The sequence below is a fragment of the Chrysemys picta genome, chromosome 11, assembly GCF_011386835.1.
Source record: "Chrysemys picta bellii isolate R12L10 chromosome 11, ASM1138683v2, whole genome shotgun sequence".
NCBI lineage: Eukaryota > Metazoa > Chordata > Testudines > Emydidae > Chrysemys > Chrysemys picta.
The window spans coordinates 66,926,062-66,942,553 of NC_088801.1; the positions used below are offsets into that span (position 1 = coordinate 66,926,062).

The 16,492-nt window shown below is 41.2% G+C and overlaps 1 protein-coding gene across 4 annotated transcripts in view; it reads left to right on the top strand.

Moving 5' to 3' along the window:
* Positions 1-16,492, top strand: part of SPAG16 (sperm associated antigen 16) — a 786,899-nt gene that overhangs the window by 15,180 nt on the left and 755,227 nt on the right. For 2 of the 4 annotated variants that reach the window (XM_065562140.1, XM_065562141.1), the window contains 2 exons: positions 5,885-6,012; positions 13,974-14,111. In XM_065562140.1, coding sequence (XP_065418212.1) covers positions 5,885-6,012; positions 13,974-14,111 — 266 coding nt within the window. The remainder of the gene's footprint in view (positions 1-5,884; positions 6,013-13,973; positions 14,112-16,492) is intronic. The other 2 variants (XM_065562142.1, XM_065562143.1) reach the window with 1 other exon arrangement.

Sequence of the window (16,492 nt, forward strand, 5' to 3'; positions counted from 1 at the left end):
GTCTGCCATGCCAGGCTCTGGATGCAGCCCCTGCAACAATGGCTGGTGAATGTCTATTCCCAGTCCCGAGATCCCCTGGAAAAGATCGTTACCATTTCCCAGGCGATACTTACCTTGCTGCGGTGGCAGACCGACCGCAGAACAGTCCTGGAAAGGGTTCTGTTTGACAACCCTCCCCACTCCATCGAGTTGGTGTCAGATGCTTCGGACCTTGGTTGGGGGGCACATATTGGCATCCTCCAGACTCAAGTGATATGGTCTCCAGACGAAGTATGGTTGCACATAAACGTCAAAGAGCTCCGAACAGTCTGGCTGGCACACAGTCTTCTTGCCCCCACCTGTTGGGCAAGGTGGTACTGGTCCTGACAGACAACACAGCCTCGATGTTCTACATCAATGGGCAAGAGGGAGTGTGCTCTTTGGCTCTCTGTCAGGAGCTGCTCCATTCATGGGACTTTGGCATCAGCCAGGAGATCCACCTGAAAGCTTGTCACCTTCCAGGTGTCAGGAATACACTGGCGGACTGGCTCATTAGGGACTTCTCCTCTTACCACGAGTGGTTGCTCCATCTAGAGGTAGCCTGCATGATCTTCTAAAGGTGTTGAACTCCCCAAGTGGACCTGTTTGCTACCAGACAGAACAGGCAATGCCACCTGTTCCGTTCTCGGCAAGGTCTGAGCAAGGGCTCCCTGTCTGATGCCTTCCTCGTGTCATGGTCAGGGAGCCTGATGTATACATTCCCTCTGATTTACGCTCATCAGCAGGGCCCTGGCAAAGAACCTGCGCCTTATCCCTCTTGATATCATGATCACCCCGACGTGGCCTTGCCAGCACTGGTTCAGCATGCTCATGAGCCTGTCAGCGGTGGCTCCCTGGCCCCTGCCCAACCAGCTGGACCTCTGTCATAGGACCCTGGCCGACTTCTACACCCCCACCTCTCGGCGTGGATGCTGCATGGGTGAACCCCGAGGAGCAGACCTGTTCAGAAGGAGTCCAACAGGTCCTCCTGGAAAGTAGGAAGCTCTCAACTAGACTTACTTACCTGGCCAAGTCGACGAGGTTTTCCCGCTGGGCGTCTGAACTGGGCATCTCTCCCTCGCATTCCTCCATACAGGCTGTCCTGGACTACCTGTTCCATTTGAGGAACCAGGGCCTGGCACACACTTCCATCTCTGCTTTTCACCCACTGATCCAAGGACAGACAGTGTTTTCCCATGACATGATGGTCAGAATCCTGAGGGGGCTGGAGAGACTCTTCTTGCAGGTATGGGCCCCTGTCCCACAGTGGGATCTTAACGTGGTCTTCTCTAGGCTCACTGGCCTGTCCTTTGAGCTGCTGGGTTCCTGCTCCCTTTCCCACCTGTCATCGAAGGTTGCATTCTTGGTGGTGGTGATGTCAGTGAGACAGGTCTCTGAAATTAAAGCCTTGACCTCAGAACCTCCGTACACAGTCTTCTACAAAGATAAGGTTCAGTTGTGGCCTTACCTGGCCTTCCTGACAAAGGTGGTCTCCACCTTCCATATGAACCAGGACATCTTCCTCCTGGTGTTCTGTCTCAAACCGCACAAGATCAGTGAAGAGAGGCGTCTTCATGCCTTGAGCGTTCGGAGGGCCTTGGCTTTCTACTTAGAATGTACAAAGCCTTTCCGTAAATTGACTCAACTCTTCATCACTACAGCGGATAGGATGAAGGGTCCACCCAGTGTCCTCCCAGAGGATTTCCAATTGGATTACCTCATGCGTAAGGACCTTTTATGACTTGGTGGAGGTTCAGCCGTCGATTTTCAGAGCCCACTTGATGAGAGTGCAGGCATCTTCGGCAGCCTTCCTGATGCCCATCCCTATCCAGGACAGCTGTAGAGCCACAACGTGGTCCTCCATTCATGTTTACCTCTCATTATGCCATTCTTCAGCGGGCCAGAGACGACGCTGGGTTCGGCAGAGCTGTGTTGCAATCAACATGTCCGTGAACTGCTACCCACTTCCAGAGGTACTGGAGTCACCTAATACGGAGTGGACATGAGCAAGTACTCGAAGAAAAGACAGTTACCTTTTTTCCATAACTGCCGTTCTTCGAGGTAACACTCTTTTCACAATGAGCCCCCACTCAATAGCATTCAGCTCAGGCTAATGAAAGATTGTGGCACCTTCAAAGAGGAAAACCGCAGGCGTTAGCTTGTTAAGGGTAATATATCAAACTTTTGAAACTATATTTGGGGTACTGATGATCTTGTAGGTATTCCATCAGTTTGTGTGGGGAAAAATTGTCAGTGGGCTCGATCCTATGAGAAGGGGTCTCACCCGAAGCGGTTGAAAATGCTGGGGGAAGAACTTGGCGTAAGCTGTCTTGTAGGAGATGAGAAAATGTCTTAATTTTAGTCTCACAAAACATGCCACTGTGCTTGTGCCAAATTTGTCCCCCGCAGATTTCTTTGCCTCCCCGCAGAAAAATGACTTTCTGAGGGGGAAGCACAGGGAAGCCACAAGAGCACTTATGCAACCTCCCCAGCAGTATGTTTCAGGGCCCTAGGGCAGCTGGCAGAGAGGTAAATCACTGTGGGGCAAGAGGCAGGACTAGGGAAGACCTAGGAGGTGCTTCCTACCCTGTACTGGGCTCAGCTGGTACTCCTAGCTGGGCTGGGAAGGGCAGGACTTCCTCTTCCAATGCGCAGCAGGTGGGGCCAGGCCAGAGCCGACCCACCCCACCCCTAGATTTCTCCCCCAGATGAAGGAACTCCACTCCCCCCTCTGCTTCCTGCACCCATCCCCCCTCTGCTGCAGGGGGAGGGATCCCTGTACCCGCATCCACCCAACCTCTGTGCATCCAGACCCTCCCGCTGAGCCTCACCCCTCTGCACTCACAGTCCCTCCCCCCCACCCAAAGAGCCCCACTCTTCCTGAACATGGACCACCCTCATAAGCCACCCACACCTGGATTCCCATCCTACTGAGTCTCCACCAGCTGCATCTGGACCTCCCCCACACCCATAGCCTTGCTGAGCTCCATCTCCCCCAAACCCACTCCTCTACCGCTGAGCCCCAACCACCTTCACCTGGCCCCTGCAGAGACCCATTACCGTTGTACCCAGCTATGGTGCACTCTAACTCAGGAACCAATCCATGCAACAAACCTCGATGCCAACTCTGTCCACATATCTACACCAGCAACGCCATCACAGGACCTAATCAGATCAGCTACAACATCACTGGTTCATTCACCTGCACATCCACCAAAGTTATATACACCATCATGTGCCAACAATGCCCCTCTATGTACATCGGCCAAACTGGACAGTCCCTACATAAAAGGATAAATGGACACTAGTCCGATATTAGGAATGGCAATATACAAAAACCTGTAGGAGAACACATCAACCTTCCTGCCCACATAATAGCAGATTTTAAGGTAGCCATCCTGCAGCAAAAAAACTTCAGGACCAGACTTCAAAGAGAAACTGCTGAGCTTCAGTTCATTTGCAAATTTGACACTATCAGCTCAGGATTAAACAAAGACTGTGAAGGGCTAGCCAACTACAAAAGCAGTTTTTCCTCCCTTGGTGTTCACACCTCAACTGCTAGAAGAGGGCCTCATCCTCCCTGATTGAACTAACCTCGTTATCTCCAGACTGATTCTTGCCTGCATATTTATACCTGCCTCTGGAAATTTCCATAACATGCATCTGTCGAAGTGGGTATTCCCCCATGAAAGCTTATGCTCCAATACATCTTTTAGTCTATAAGGTGCCACAGGACTCTTTGTTGCTTTTTACAGATCCAGACTAACATAGCTACCACTCTGATACTAGATTCATCAAGCCAGTAACAAAAGAGCTTCTGCACTACCACACTGATTAACTAGAAGCCAAATAGTTCCATGTAGGCATTCCAGCCCTTAGAACTGTTTATCTGGATGGGAGCTAATGTAGTGAGGGGTTAATGAAAACCTAATTCACCATATGTGAGATTCTTACTAATCCCAGAGGATCAGACACATGCCTTCAGGTTAATATATTTCATATCTTACCCCAATATCACAGTCAACCAATCTTTAGTAAACCAGTAAAGATTTATTAATAAAAGAAGAGTTATAAATGGTTAATAGATCATATACTTACAAATGATTGCAAAGTCCTTATGAGGTTTGTAGCAGTGATGAAATAGATTTCTGGCTTGTAAAGTCTCTCTGGTAACTTCCAAAAGATTAGAAGGTCCTCAGTCCATAGTTCAAGATGCTCCTTTTAGTTGTAAATCCCCAGACTAGAGATTTTGAGCAGGAAAGAGGCAAAGTAGAGATATTTCAGGGGTCTTTTATATCCTCTGCTATGTGTCTGGAAACTTACTGGGTGACTGGGCAACAAAATGGTAGACGAAAATTCAATGTTGATAAATGCAAAGTAATGCACATTGGAAAACAATTCCAACTATACATAAAAAATGATGGGGTCTAAATTAGCTGTTACCACTCAAGAAAGAATTCTTGGAATCATTGTGGATAGTTCTCTGAAACTCAATGTCCAATAGCAGTCGAAAAAGCGAACAGAATGTTGGGAATAATTAGGAAAGGGATAGCTAATAAGACAGAAAATATCATAATGCCTCTATATAAATCCATGGTATGCCCATATTTTGAATATTGCATGCAGATGTGGTCACCCTATCTCAAAAAAGGTATGTTGGAATGGGCAAAGGTTCAGAAAAGGGCAACAAAAATGATTAGGGGTATGGAACTGCTTCCATATGAGGAGCGATTAATAAGATGGGGACTATTTAGCTTGGAAAAGAGATGACTAAGGGGGGGATATGATAGAGGTCTATAAAATCATGACTGGTGTGGAGAAAGTAAATAAGGAAGTTTTATTTACTACTTCTCATAACCCAAGAACTAGGGGCCACCAAATGAAATTAATAGGCAGCAGGTTTAAAACAAACTAAATACTTTATTTCTTCACATGATGCTCAGTCAACCTGTGGAACTGTTTGCCAGAGGATGTTGTGAGGGCCAAGACTATAAGGGATCAAAAAAGAACTAGATAAGTTCATGGAGGATAGGTCCATCAATGGCTGTTAGCCAGGATGTGCAGGGATGGTATCCCTAGCCTTATTTGCCAGAAGCTGGGAATGGGCAACAGGGGATGGATCACTTGACGATTACCTGTTCTGTTCATTCCCTCTGAAGTACCTGGCATAGGCCCCGGTCGGAGGACAGGATACGGTGCTAGATGGACCTTTGGTTTGACTCAGTATGTTTGTTCTTATGTTACTATCCCAAACAAAACTCATAGCCCCTGCGTGTGGAAAATTACTGGCCCAAGATGGAGTCCAGGGCCACATGAGCATATCCCATGTTTTTACGTGGTTTGCTGAATCACAGGGGTGCGTCATTGGCATCGCACTGTCTGAGGCATCTGCAGGAAGACCTACTATGTGGGATGAGTTTTTTTTTCAATGGCCCCTTGTGAGAGCTGAGTGTCTTTGATGGGCCATCAGTACATAGCTTTCTAGCCTTGATGTAAATCCATCTGGTGGATATCAATCATCAGGAATACAGCACAGCCAATATTCATAACTTCAAATACAAACATATGTGGATTTAACCAGGATAATTATACTTGATTGTAACTTTTCCATTGATGCCTTACATGATACACAATTTCCATAAATCTTATACAAAGTGTAACAGTGATATAAATGGTCACCTTTCTTATACACAGCATCACACTTTCACACAAATGGTTTAGATGTCTTGCATTGTTTTATTCAAATGACTATTGGATGGAGAGTGGCCCTGGGGTTGGATTATAGGCTAGGAAGTAATGGGTTCTTGTATCTTTTTCAGGGATTGCACATATTTAAAATAACAAATACTAAACTTTTTAATTTCAGGCTCAGCAATCTGTTCTGACTTCTAAGCATTCAGTGTCTGAAATACCTGAAGTTGTGGATGACTTTCTTTGCAATTTTCTGGTCAGAATGGGGATGGTCAGAACCCTTGACTGCTTCCAAACTGAATGGTAAAACTTTTAAAATGTCTATCTTCAAAAAAAGTCAAACTTTATTTTGAGAAACCTTCTCTTCAAGAAAATAAGCTTAGATTGAGAATGGAAACAATCATTTTAGGGCCAGATTTTTCAAAAGAGCTGAACCCCAGTGGCTCCTATTTAGACACTTAAATGAAGTGACCAGAAGTTCTCGGAAACCACAAGCTTCCACTGTTCTCTCTTTTGAAAATCTGGGCACTTTTATTTAGGTGCTGGGCACTTATGAAAACCTGGCATATAGCAGTTTCCTTGTCCAAGTGTTTGGAGCATGTTCTGTTGAATAGTTACTTCATTTCTTGAGGCAGAATGATCACAACTTTAATCATTTGCATTAGTTAGAAAATTGTGATGGCTACCCTTGTATTTTTTGTCTTTTTAATTTAAGTCAAATAATGCTCAGAAGATTGACCTTGTGACTACTTACTTCTGGTCTCTTTTCTGTATTTTTTAAGTGGCTCTCAGAGATTTTTTTTTTTTTTTGTCCCACAATTTGCAAGCAGAGGAGTTGTATAGGAGTTCCATGGACTGCTTTTAAAATATATATTCCAAGTCATATACTTTGTTTACTGATTAACTGTCAGAATGACAAAGCTTCTGTGGGGGAGAGAGAGATATGTTATGGATCTATAGGGGTGACTCTGGTAGCAAGATTCTAATGATACCGCTTCCGTTAGCCCGTTTCAAATCCTCCAAGTAATTTGGGTGGGAGGGGCAGATCCTATCTACCTGAAATGTTTTAGTCTTTCTTTTAAGGCCGGGGGGATTTCTTTGGGGTTTGTTGTTTGTTTGGGTTTTTTTAGGCTGTTTGACAAGCTATTTTGGAATAATGCAATTTGAAAAAAGAGTTGTCTTTTTCACATAATGAAAAATCTAACTTTTAAGAAACATATATTTAAGGCTTGAAACGTCTTGTTTTATTACTCACTGAGTCATTGTGTCTAGTTCACTGGACCTGGACCAAGCCCCAGCCACTTGTAAGACACTGGTGTTACTGATGCAGAGTTTCCAAAGGCAGGCATTGCCTATGGAGCTTATGCTGCATTTTTTTTTTTTGAATACAATGTCTGCATGAATGTGTTTAAAATAATGAAAGAGCACCGTTCAGGAGCCTGTGTAACTCTTAGATGGTAAGCAGTTGATGATTAATATCAGATATGTAACTCTGATGGCAAAAGACAGCTAATACTAGTCCGATATGAATGACAGCTTTTGTATGGAACTGAAACTTTGCAAGGGTCATATCCTGCTTGGATTCAAGTCCATGGCAAAGCTCCCATTCACTCTAAACAGAAGAGGATCAGACCCTAATTTAGGGGCTTGGTCTTTCAAACCTTTGCTCACATGAATAGTTCTTCCTCACATGGGCAATACCTTTAACTTCAATGATATTACTTGTATAAGTAAGGATTTTCAGGATCGAGTCCTAGAGTATTAAGACACTTCCTTTGCAATACATTTTTATGATATTAGCAAGTGATTTTTAAACTGGTTTTAAATTGCTGATTTACACTGTTAAAGAGGTGAGAGCAGATTAGTGTTATCAAGTTCTTCTTTGAACTGGTACCTTCCTCTTGCTAATGTACAGCTGAGCCATGCTGTGATCAAGTCCTAATGGGATTTAAAATGAGAAAATAATTAGTTGAGAACTTCTTTCATTTACACCAAAAGAGCTTGACTAATTTATCAAATGATCCTCTTAAATGTAATAGTCTGTCTAAGATCTAATGCTGTATTAAATTAGACAAAATTATTAGTGTTTATATTGCAACTTGAGAAAATAGAGTACTTTTAAAATATCTTTCTGTCTGGATATATATATAAAAAAATTATGTTCATATTGATGTCTTATTTCAAATGATAAATAAGTACTATTTTTCTTCATTGTAATGAATGGTGCTGTATCATATTGTACTTTATTTGTGCAAATCTCCATGTACACGTAACATGTCTATTCTAATGATACTCCTGGGGAATTTAAAACCATGTTTGAAAATACTTATGGAATATTGCAAAATATCATAAACTTCTTGTATGTTCTCTATTCTTCTGACTCCCCAAACTTTTTGTAATGCCTTTTTGCTTGCTGATGGTATTGGATTGACAGTTCTGGAGAATGAAGCAGTAGGGCAGATTAACTGTAGATCTTTGCATCCATTGATATGGGCTCCCCAGTCCCAAAGAGCTCATTGCAAGCTACTGATCAGTTTTCATCTAGTTTTTACTATGTTTGGTCAGAAAACTCATAACTGGCAATCACTGATTTATTTTTTTAAGCACTCCTCAGTTTACCTGGTTGTGTTTCCGCCTTTGGGTGAAAGATGGGCAGTCTCCAAGTACTTTGGGGGACAGATAAATAATTTGCTAATCTACCTTTACTTAGTATGGACAAAATCATAGACTGGCTTATGTGGCAATGCCAGACTGTAGGAGTGTGTGTGCAAAGCATGCCCTCTCTTTTGTATAGGCTACATGTATTATGGGCTAGCAATGTGAGTGGAAAGCAGACTCCGTAGAGTTGCAATGTCCTCCCTTGTGCAGTTGCACCAGCACACTGGGGGAAAGTTTGCTACACTGAGTATAGACCTACTGCAGCATAATTCCTTCCTGGCGCAGCAGAGAAACCCGATTATGAATGAGTCACAATCTCCCACCCAGGCTATGCAAGGGGCAGTGCAACAATGTGTTGCCTATGTTGGCCGGACTATACATTAAAAATCTAGCTCTATTGAAGGAAAACAAAGGACACAGATTTGCCTGCTTCACTGGAGGGAATTCAGAGGAACCCATTCTGGTCTTTAAAGCCATATATTTTATCTAAATATCTGTGTTTGTAACCTCGTGCAATTCTAGCGCACCTATAACTTTAATGTCAGAGTGCACTTTACATAATTTAAATCAGAAGTAAACAAAATCTTTCCCTAGTAGTTAGTATATACTAGTCACTACATATGATGTTTTCACTGTATTGTAAATTCATGCTACTGAGTGTTTAATGTAAGGCTGCTAAGGTGAACTGCAGTTAATCGATATATAAGTCTTATCCAGCTGTACTGAAGCTGTGTGTGAGAGAGACAGGCACAGCATGGCACTGCAAGTCTCCACTAATCTGCCTCAGTGATAAATTGGAGTGGCTACTCTGAGGGTAAAGAGGTAATCAAACTTCTATGCTCTCTTCTTTCTTGGCCTTGCTGCTGAGATTTCCAATAAGAACGGTAGTGTGACAGCATGTCATCTTAAATATTAAAGGTGTTGAACATTTTATCTGATATCCAAAGATGAACTATCGTGCTAATCAATCAGTCCCCACATACATTAGCTAACAAATGCAGAATCATCACATCACCCAATTCCTTCAAAACATTTGTGGAGACCTGAATCTGTTTATGGCTTGTATTCCAAGCATATTGAATTTCATGATTTCAGGGTAGACACCGTGGGCTTTAAATCATACCCTCACAGTTGGTGGTCTGTCTTCTTGAGAATCTCATGTCATAGGTACTTGGGTTACTTCGAGTTAAGCTGTGGTGAAGAGCTTGAAGAATGGCCACCTGTACTATGTATGTCTGGCTCTAACCACACTTTAATTTGTTTCACAATTCCTTTTCCCAATTTTAAAAGAAAAGAATGAGAACTATCTAGCTATAAATACTCTATGAATTTTCACCAGCCAAATTTAACATAGTAAGACCTAAACACACTTTCTGCTCTAGCAGTATGCTTTCCCCCTCTTTTCACTGAAAAGGTAACGAGACATGGGTTTTTAATGGTTGTCTTGGAGAAGAGCATGTTAATTTTAATGAAATACAATTAATTCTGAAAAATCTCTTTCAGGGTTCTTAGCTCTGCTAGAAGCTAACTTCATCAATTATCCATGTCCTATGTATCTTCATATAGAAAGTTGATGGCTTTCATGCTAGGGCATTCTGTTGAGAAATTTGTCTGACAAAAGGAGTATATATAAATTGAATCTCCAACTGGTGGTATTGATGGTTTTACCCCATGACATTCATAGGTTTCTAGCTAGTGTAGCCAGCAGTTATGCAATTATCTGAGATAGAAAAATAAAGAAATCCTATATATCAACTCTGTCCCTAACACACAGCCTTGCAGAGCAGTACAGAAGAGTAAAGATTCTCCTCCTCTGTCCAGCGGTGGTGTTGCTGTACAGATTGCAGTTCTAGGTAGAGAAGGGGAAGGGCACCTAATACTTTCCCATCATGATCAAGATGGCAGAAAAGGGAGAGGCCATGGCTGTAATGCTCCCACCATGTACCAGCTGGCAAATCTAATTGGGCAGGGGACAACTCATGTGAAGGGCTTGACGCACTGAGCCCGGATTTAATAATGGCTGTTCATAGTGTGCCCTACTCATACATTTAACTTAGCTGGTAAAGTATTTATGAACATATCCCATCTATTAGATTACACGAGGTCCATACTTTGTTGGTGTGCAGCTTAGTTTCATTTGAGATTTTGAGTTTGTTTGATTATGAAACATGAAGTTGTGAAACACAAATAATGGACTTTTATCTAAGGTGGTGGATTGGGGTCAGGAGATCTGGTATTAATTCCTGATTTTGCCAGACATTTCCTTTGTGACTTACATCTACAATTTCAAAAGCTACCATTAATTTTGGGTGCCCATCCTGAGGCATTCAGGGCCTGAATTTTTCAGATGCACTGATCAGCCATGAGTCCAGTAGTGGCACCTCTTGAAAATGAGGTAATTAGACCATAATCTCTGTATGCATCATTCTTCCTTTGTGTAAAATGGACATAATGTTCCATTGAAATCAAATGAGAGTTCTGATTAAAAAGGAAAGTACAGTATGGCCCTGATTGATTTTTGGCTGGGAATTTTCAATAGCATGTAAATGTCTTAAGAACCCAAATTCTATTAAGTCACTTAGATATGTTGGAAAATATCACTCTTGTTAGAGAATGTTGAGAATATATAATAGTGTCCTAGATAATTTAGATGCAACCAAGATAATGAGACTAATTTTAATTGTTCTCTTCCTCTACCCCATACTGAAAAAGGGAGCTCTAAGATTCATTTTTACCTTACCAAAGAGCAGGGATATATTAACTCTAACTAATTTGGGTTTCTTAGAGTGATTCCTAAATATTTCAGGTCTTCCACGGACCATGAGAATGAAAAGTTAATACAACTAGATAGAAAGCGCATAGAGGAAAAAGACCAGTTCATGCAGTAATCTGATATTACACTGCTTATTAACTGAAGGAAGAGAGAGAGGTTCATATTAAACATTATCTTTCCTTTGGTACTGTGACTCCCCACTGCTGGATTAGAAAGTTACTCTGTGTGGTAACTGCCAAGATTTCTAGTGCTAAATGAAAAAATAATGAGGAAAAGGGAAAGCATTGCCTTGTGTTGCAGAGCAAACTTAAAAAAACTTATAAGACCAGGACAAAATGGAGGTTTTAGAGTTAAAATAAGCTGTTTGGTGCCATCTTAAAGTTATTCCTGAAACATGGTTTTCGCAATATAAAATGCAAGTATTACCAAGCTAGATTATCCAATGTTTTATTAGCATCAAATGACAAAGCCATACATGGGCTGAGATTGCTTTTGGCAAAAAGAGCCCTTGACTTTTATGTGAGCTTTACTTAAAAAAACAATGACATGATATGGTCATAGTTCCTTTGTAGGATACCTTGGGTAGTGTGGTTAGCCTATTTAATATCAAAAGCTTATTTTGGATATGAAAACTAAAAGTGATGCTAGTGTTAATTTAGCTTTGGTTAAATACTATTGAATATTTTCAAGGATAACACAAATCCCATCACTTTTCTGATGGTAAAAAGATGCATGAGTGACAGTCTCATTCCTAGCTATGAATGGCAGTGCCTACTCCTATGAGAAACCATGGGTAACCCAGAAGTCCCACATAAGCAATTGACCTTGGCAGAGCACATACACATGGAAAAAATAATTTCTAACATTCACCTTCATCCTTTGAAACCTTCCAATGGTAGTAAACATACATATTTTTTTCAGTCGCTGAGATAGCTGATCTAAATGGATTACACCCTCTGTAGGATGGTCTACAGAACTTCTAGCTTTCTCCAATGTGTTTTATTGATCTGAAAACCGTTATAATTATTCATTTGAAGCCTGCTATTTGAGTCCAGTTCAGGAGCTAGTGTACAATATATCCTTCCTAGTTTTAATTTCTGCTGCATGTTGCCATGCATAATAATTGCATACAAAATTTGTGCAAATTCACTATATTTGCATTTTGGGAAGGCAAAACATGCTGATATGATTTCCTCTAGCAAGTTCAGCTGCAACACATCTTTCTATGGCAATCAGGTTTGATGGACCCAAGGACTGTAGGATAGATCCTCAACTGGTGTAAATTGATACAGCTCCATTGAGCTGATGCTGAGTTGTTGTAAATTGGCACAGCTCATTGGAGCATAGTTTCACTGACCTCAAAAGAACTATGGCCATTTACACCAGCTGAGGATCTGCTCCACTGTCCCTGAGAGTGGAGCCAGATTACCCAATCAGAGCCAAGAAAGCAATGTACTATACCTCTGTGCACTAGGGAGGAGTCGCTATGGCTGTGGAACCTGGGAAACTTCTTTACCTCTTCTGGTACAGAGGCACCTTGAGTTAACAGGAGCCCATAGGATCTTGAGTTTGTGTGTGGATGTGTTTTTAAAATGTCTTGGTAAATCTTGAGGTTCATATTCACTCCTAGCTCAAGTTGAACTCTGACAGAAGCAGTCACTTAGGAGATGCTGCTCTCGTGGATAGCATAATCTATCTTTTCGTAGTGTCAGCGAGCCAAAGTGGAACTTGCCCTTCTGCTGGGTGGTTCTGCATTTCCAATATCATCATCCCCATGGGCTGAATTGCTCTAAAGAGTTTTAGACTTAGATTGGGTAAAGTCACAGACACTGTTGCAAGAATGACTGAGAGGCTGCATGAGTACTATGCAAATGTACATAGAATCATAGAATATCAGGTTTGAAAGGGACCTCAGGAGTACATCTAGTCCAACCCCTTGCTCAAAGCAGGACCAATCCCCAGACTGATTTTCACCGTAGTTCTCTAAATGGCCCCCTCAAGGATTGAACTCACAACTCTGGGTTTAGCCGGCCAATGCTTAAACCACTGAGCTATCCCTCCCGCCATGGCTACCCAAGAATCACTGTTCACTGCCTAAGGTATGGCTTGGTCTGCAATTGTGGCACACAGAACAGGCTATAGAGTTCTACATCACAGAAGCTCGTAGGCTCAAGATTTGGCCTGCTAATAAAAAAAATGTATAAATATCACATTGGGCAATGGGAAATGTGTTTGTGATTAGCTGATTCCAAAATAATCCAGGAGAAAAATGTAATACTGATACGAAAGAGTGCTATTAGTAAAATGAAGGAGAAGGGGACATTTTTCCAGGTAAACTATGAGTTCTATGCTTGGGACAATTGATAGGGTCATTCATCCACATGTTCCATAGCTTTGTTTGAGTCATAGAGGCCTTCAGAAAAACAAGCGTGTGTTTGAGACTACATGACCTAAAAGGACTGCATGTATCTTTGGAAACTGCTACTTTTAAAGGGGTACAATTTGAGGTGAATATTTTTTTTTACGCTTTCTTTTGAAAGCATAGACCAGAAGAAAGGAAGGAAAAGAACAACTGTTGAGGTTAAGGCAGTATGCTACAAATAAAATGTGTTTTAAATGTTATGAAAAAGTGCTAAAATGAAGGGGACAAAAATAGGGCATAATATAATGAGTGGTAAAATCACTAAGTCTGAGTATAAACAAGAATTTTTCAACAAGGCAGCTATGTGTGTTAGTGATTATAGTTAATGTAAATGTGAACATGGGATGGAAAACACTGTGGGGGAGATAAAGGAACTTAAAGTAAAACATCTACCCATTTATATTATGCTAGGTATGAACTGATGCAGAAAGGTGCAATTGAACGTAAAGATATTGGATTTGTCCCAGATATGTACACCTACAATCAGGATTTGGAGATGGAGAACAGAAGATTAAAGAAGGAATTGGAAAACTATAAACTGGCTGCCAGGTATGTTAGTTTTAATGCCTTCTTTTTTTTAAACAGCAAATGCTCCAGATAAAATAAAATCAAACTCTTAATGGAATTAATACATTTCTATTTTCTCTGTGCCTCTGCACATTCTCACTTATGGATGAGGCCCTGAATGAAAGCTGAATGAAATTACCAAGTATCTCTCAGCTCTGTCTGGAGAGCTGAGTCTGAATTTCTTTTGTGTCAGTTTGTTTGGCTTTAGTTGATAATATTTAAAATCCAGTAGTCTCAACAAAATACTCCACAGTATTATGAAAATGTAATATGTAGGGATAGATGAAAAATTACCATATCGTGCTATGTATCAAAATGCTACAAATTGTCATATTGCAACAAGTTGGTATGTAAAGGAGAAGAATAATTCCTCATTATACACCTGATCCTGTAGTCCTTTCAAATGTAAAACTTCTATTGTTTTTAGGTCTTGTTTAGTAGGTATCTGTGTAAATATATATGTATACATTTATTGACTGTATCTGTGCATATGGATCCACAGTAGCTGATTTTACAAGATACACAGTAATCACACTCAGGCCTGGTCTACACTGGGGGGGGTATCGATCTAAATTATGCAACTTCAGCTATGTGAATAACGTAGCTGAAGTCGGCGTACTTAGATCTACTTACTGCGGTGTCTTCACTATGGTGAGTCGACTGCTGCCGCTCCCCCGTCGACTCTGCCTGCGCCTCTCGCCGAGCTGGAGTACAGGAGTTGACGGGAGAGCGCTCGGGGATCAATTTATCGTGTCTAAACTAGACGCAATAAACCTATCCCCGCTGGATGGATCGCTGCCTGCGATCCGGCCGGTAGTGAAGACATACCCTCAGTAATTTACATTCAGACTGTATAATGGAGAGATGCAGCGGTGAACTACACTGCAGTCTTTTTTTGATAACTCTTTTCTGCATTTGTGTTCAATGTTGATTTGCACTGATATCTAATGGGCTTTATTAGGAGATGATCTGTGAGTAAAACCATCCCTTTATTCTTCTGTGCAGCCTCCCTGGTGTCTGGGTGGGAACCAGGCAACCAGCTACTCCCATTTAAGTAGGTAGGGGAGGAGTGACAAGCTGCAGTCAAAGAAAGAAAAGCAAAATGTTAGCCCTCTGATATTTTTGTCCGTTTGATGGTATTGTCTACAGATTTTTCTCTGTAGAAGAGAGAATGCTCCTCGTTTGCACAGTATAATAACGAACTTCTGACTCATCAGGGTAGATCTTCAGCTGGTATAAACTGTCAGGTCAATTGACTTCAATGGATTTATGACACTGCTCACCAGCTGAGGATCTGTCCTGTATATCCCAAGTCTCAGTGCTGGGTGAAATATACTATACCATATATTTCACTTGGAAGACTTCTATGCTCAGCCTTTTTTCCCCATTGGTGATACTAAGCTTAATTTTTAAATGCTTCCAGCTGAACATACTGGGGGAGTGCTGATTAGACTGATTAGACGATAATACTCATTATACTCAATGTATCAGACAGAAAGTTTTCATGGTGAGATGCATCGCTGTGAAATGTATTTGAAAATAGCTTCTAATTAAATTTGTTGTTTCTAAGCTTGCTGTTCTTGACAATCATCTTGCTGAAAAGGGACATTATTTGTGACACCACCAGTATGGGGGCCGAGTGTAAGAGACTGCAAACCAATTTCCTCCTGCTTTAATGTTGTTTAACCATCATAGGAAGAGCTTTAGTGTCTAAAACGAAATGTAATGTTGTTGTTTTAATACAGTATTAAAATGATTGTACAGCAACTGTAGACACACTTACTAGATTCCTAACTGTTACTCAGACACATTTCACCATGGATTTTCAGCATTTAAAGAGAAATTCTTGATCAGTTTCAATTCCTGTGCACAATAAATAATACATTTTTAATTGGCTGTCCAATGTCTGAAAGCCTCTATCGGCCTACTGAAATAACTAGAGAAAACACTAAAAGAAATATGGCACGTGTGCAGAAATGCCCCTTCTACTCCAACAATACCTCCACAAACATTAATTACCATGCAAAAACTTTGTTAAACTGAAATTTAGGCATATCAATAATTTTAGGGATATTTTTTTAAATGAAGTGTTGTAGTTCTAAAAATTAAACATTTGAAAGTCATGGAAATCAAACTTAAAATTGCATTTATTTTGCGACTGTAGAAATGTAGAGATAAAAAAACCCAACAATCTTCATTCTCCTCTTCTGTCCCTTGTATTTTCCAGACAAGATTCTAGGCTTGTATAAATCAGTATAGTTCCATTGAAGTCAAGTTCTGATTGGTTGGCAAGGCAGTAGCTTTGTCTTCTGCTGTAACACTTCTTTTGCTATAGCAAGGATATTGTCTCTAGCTATATAGTG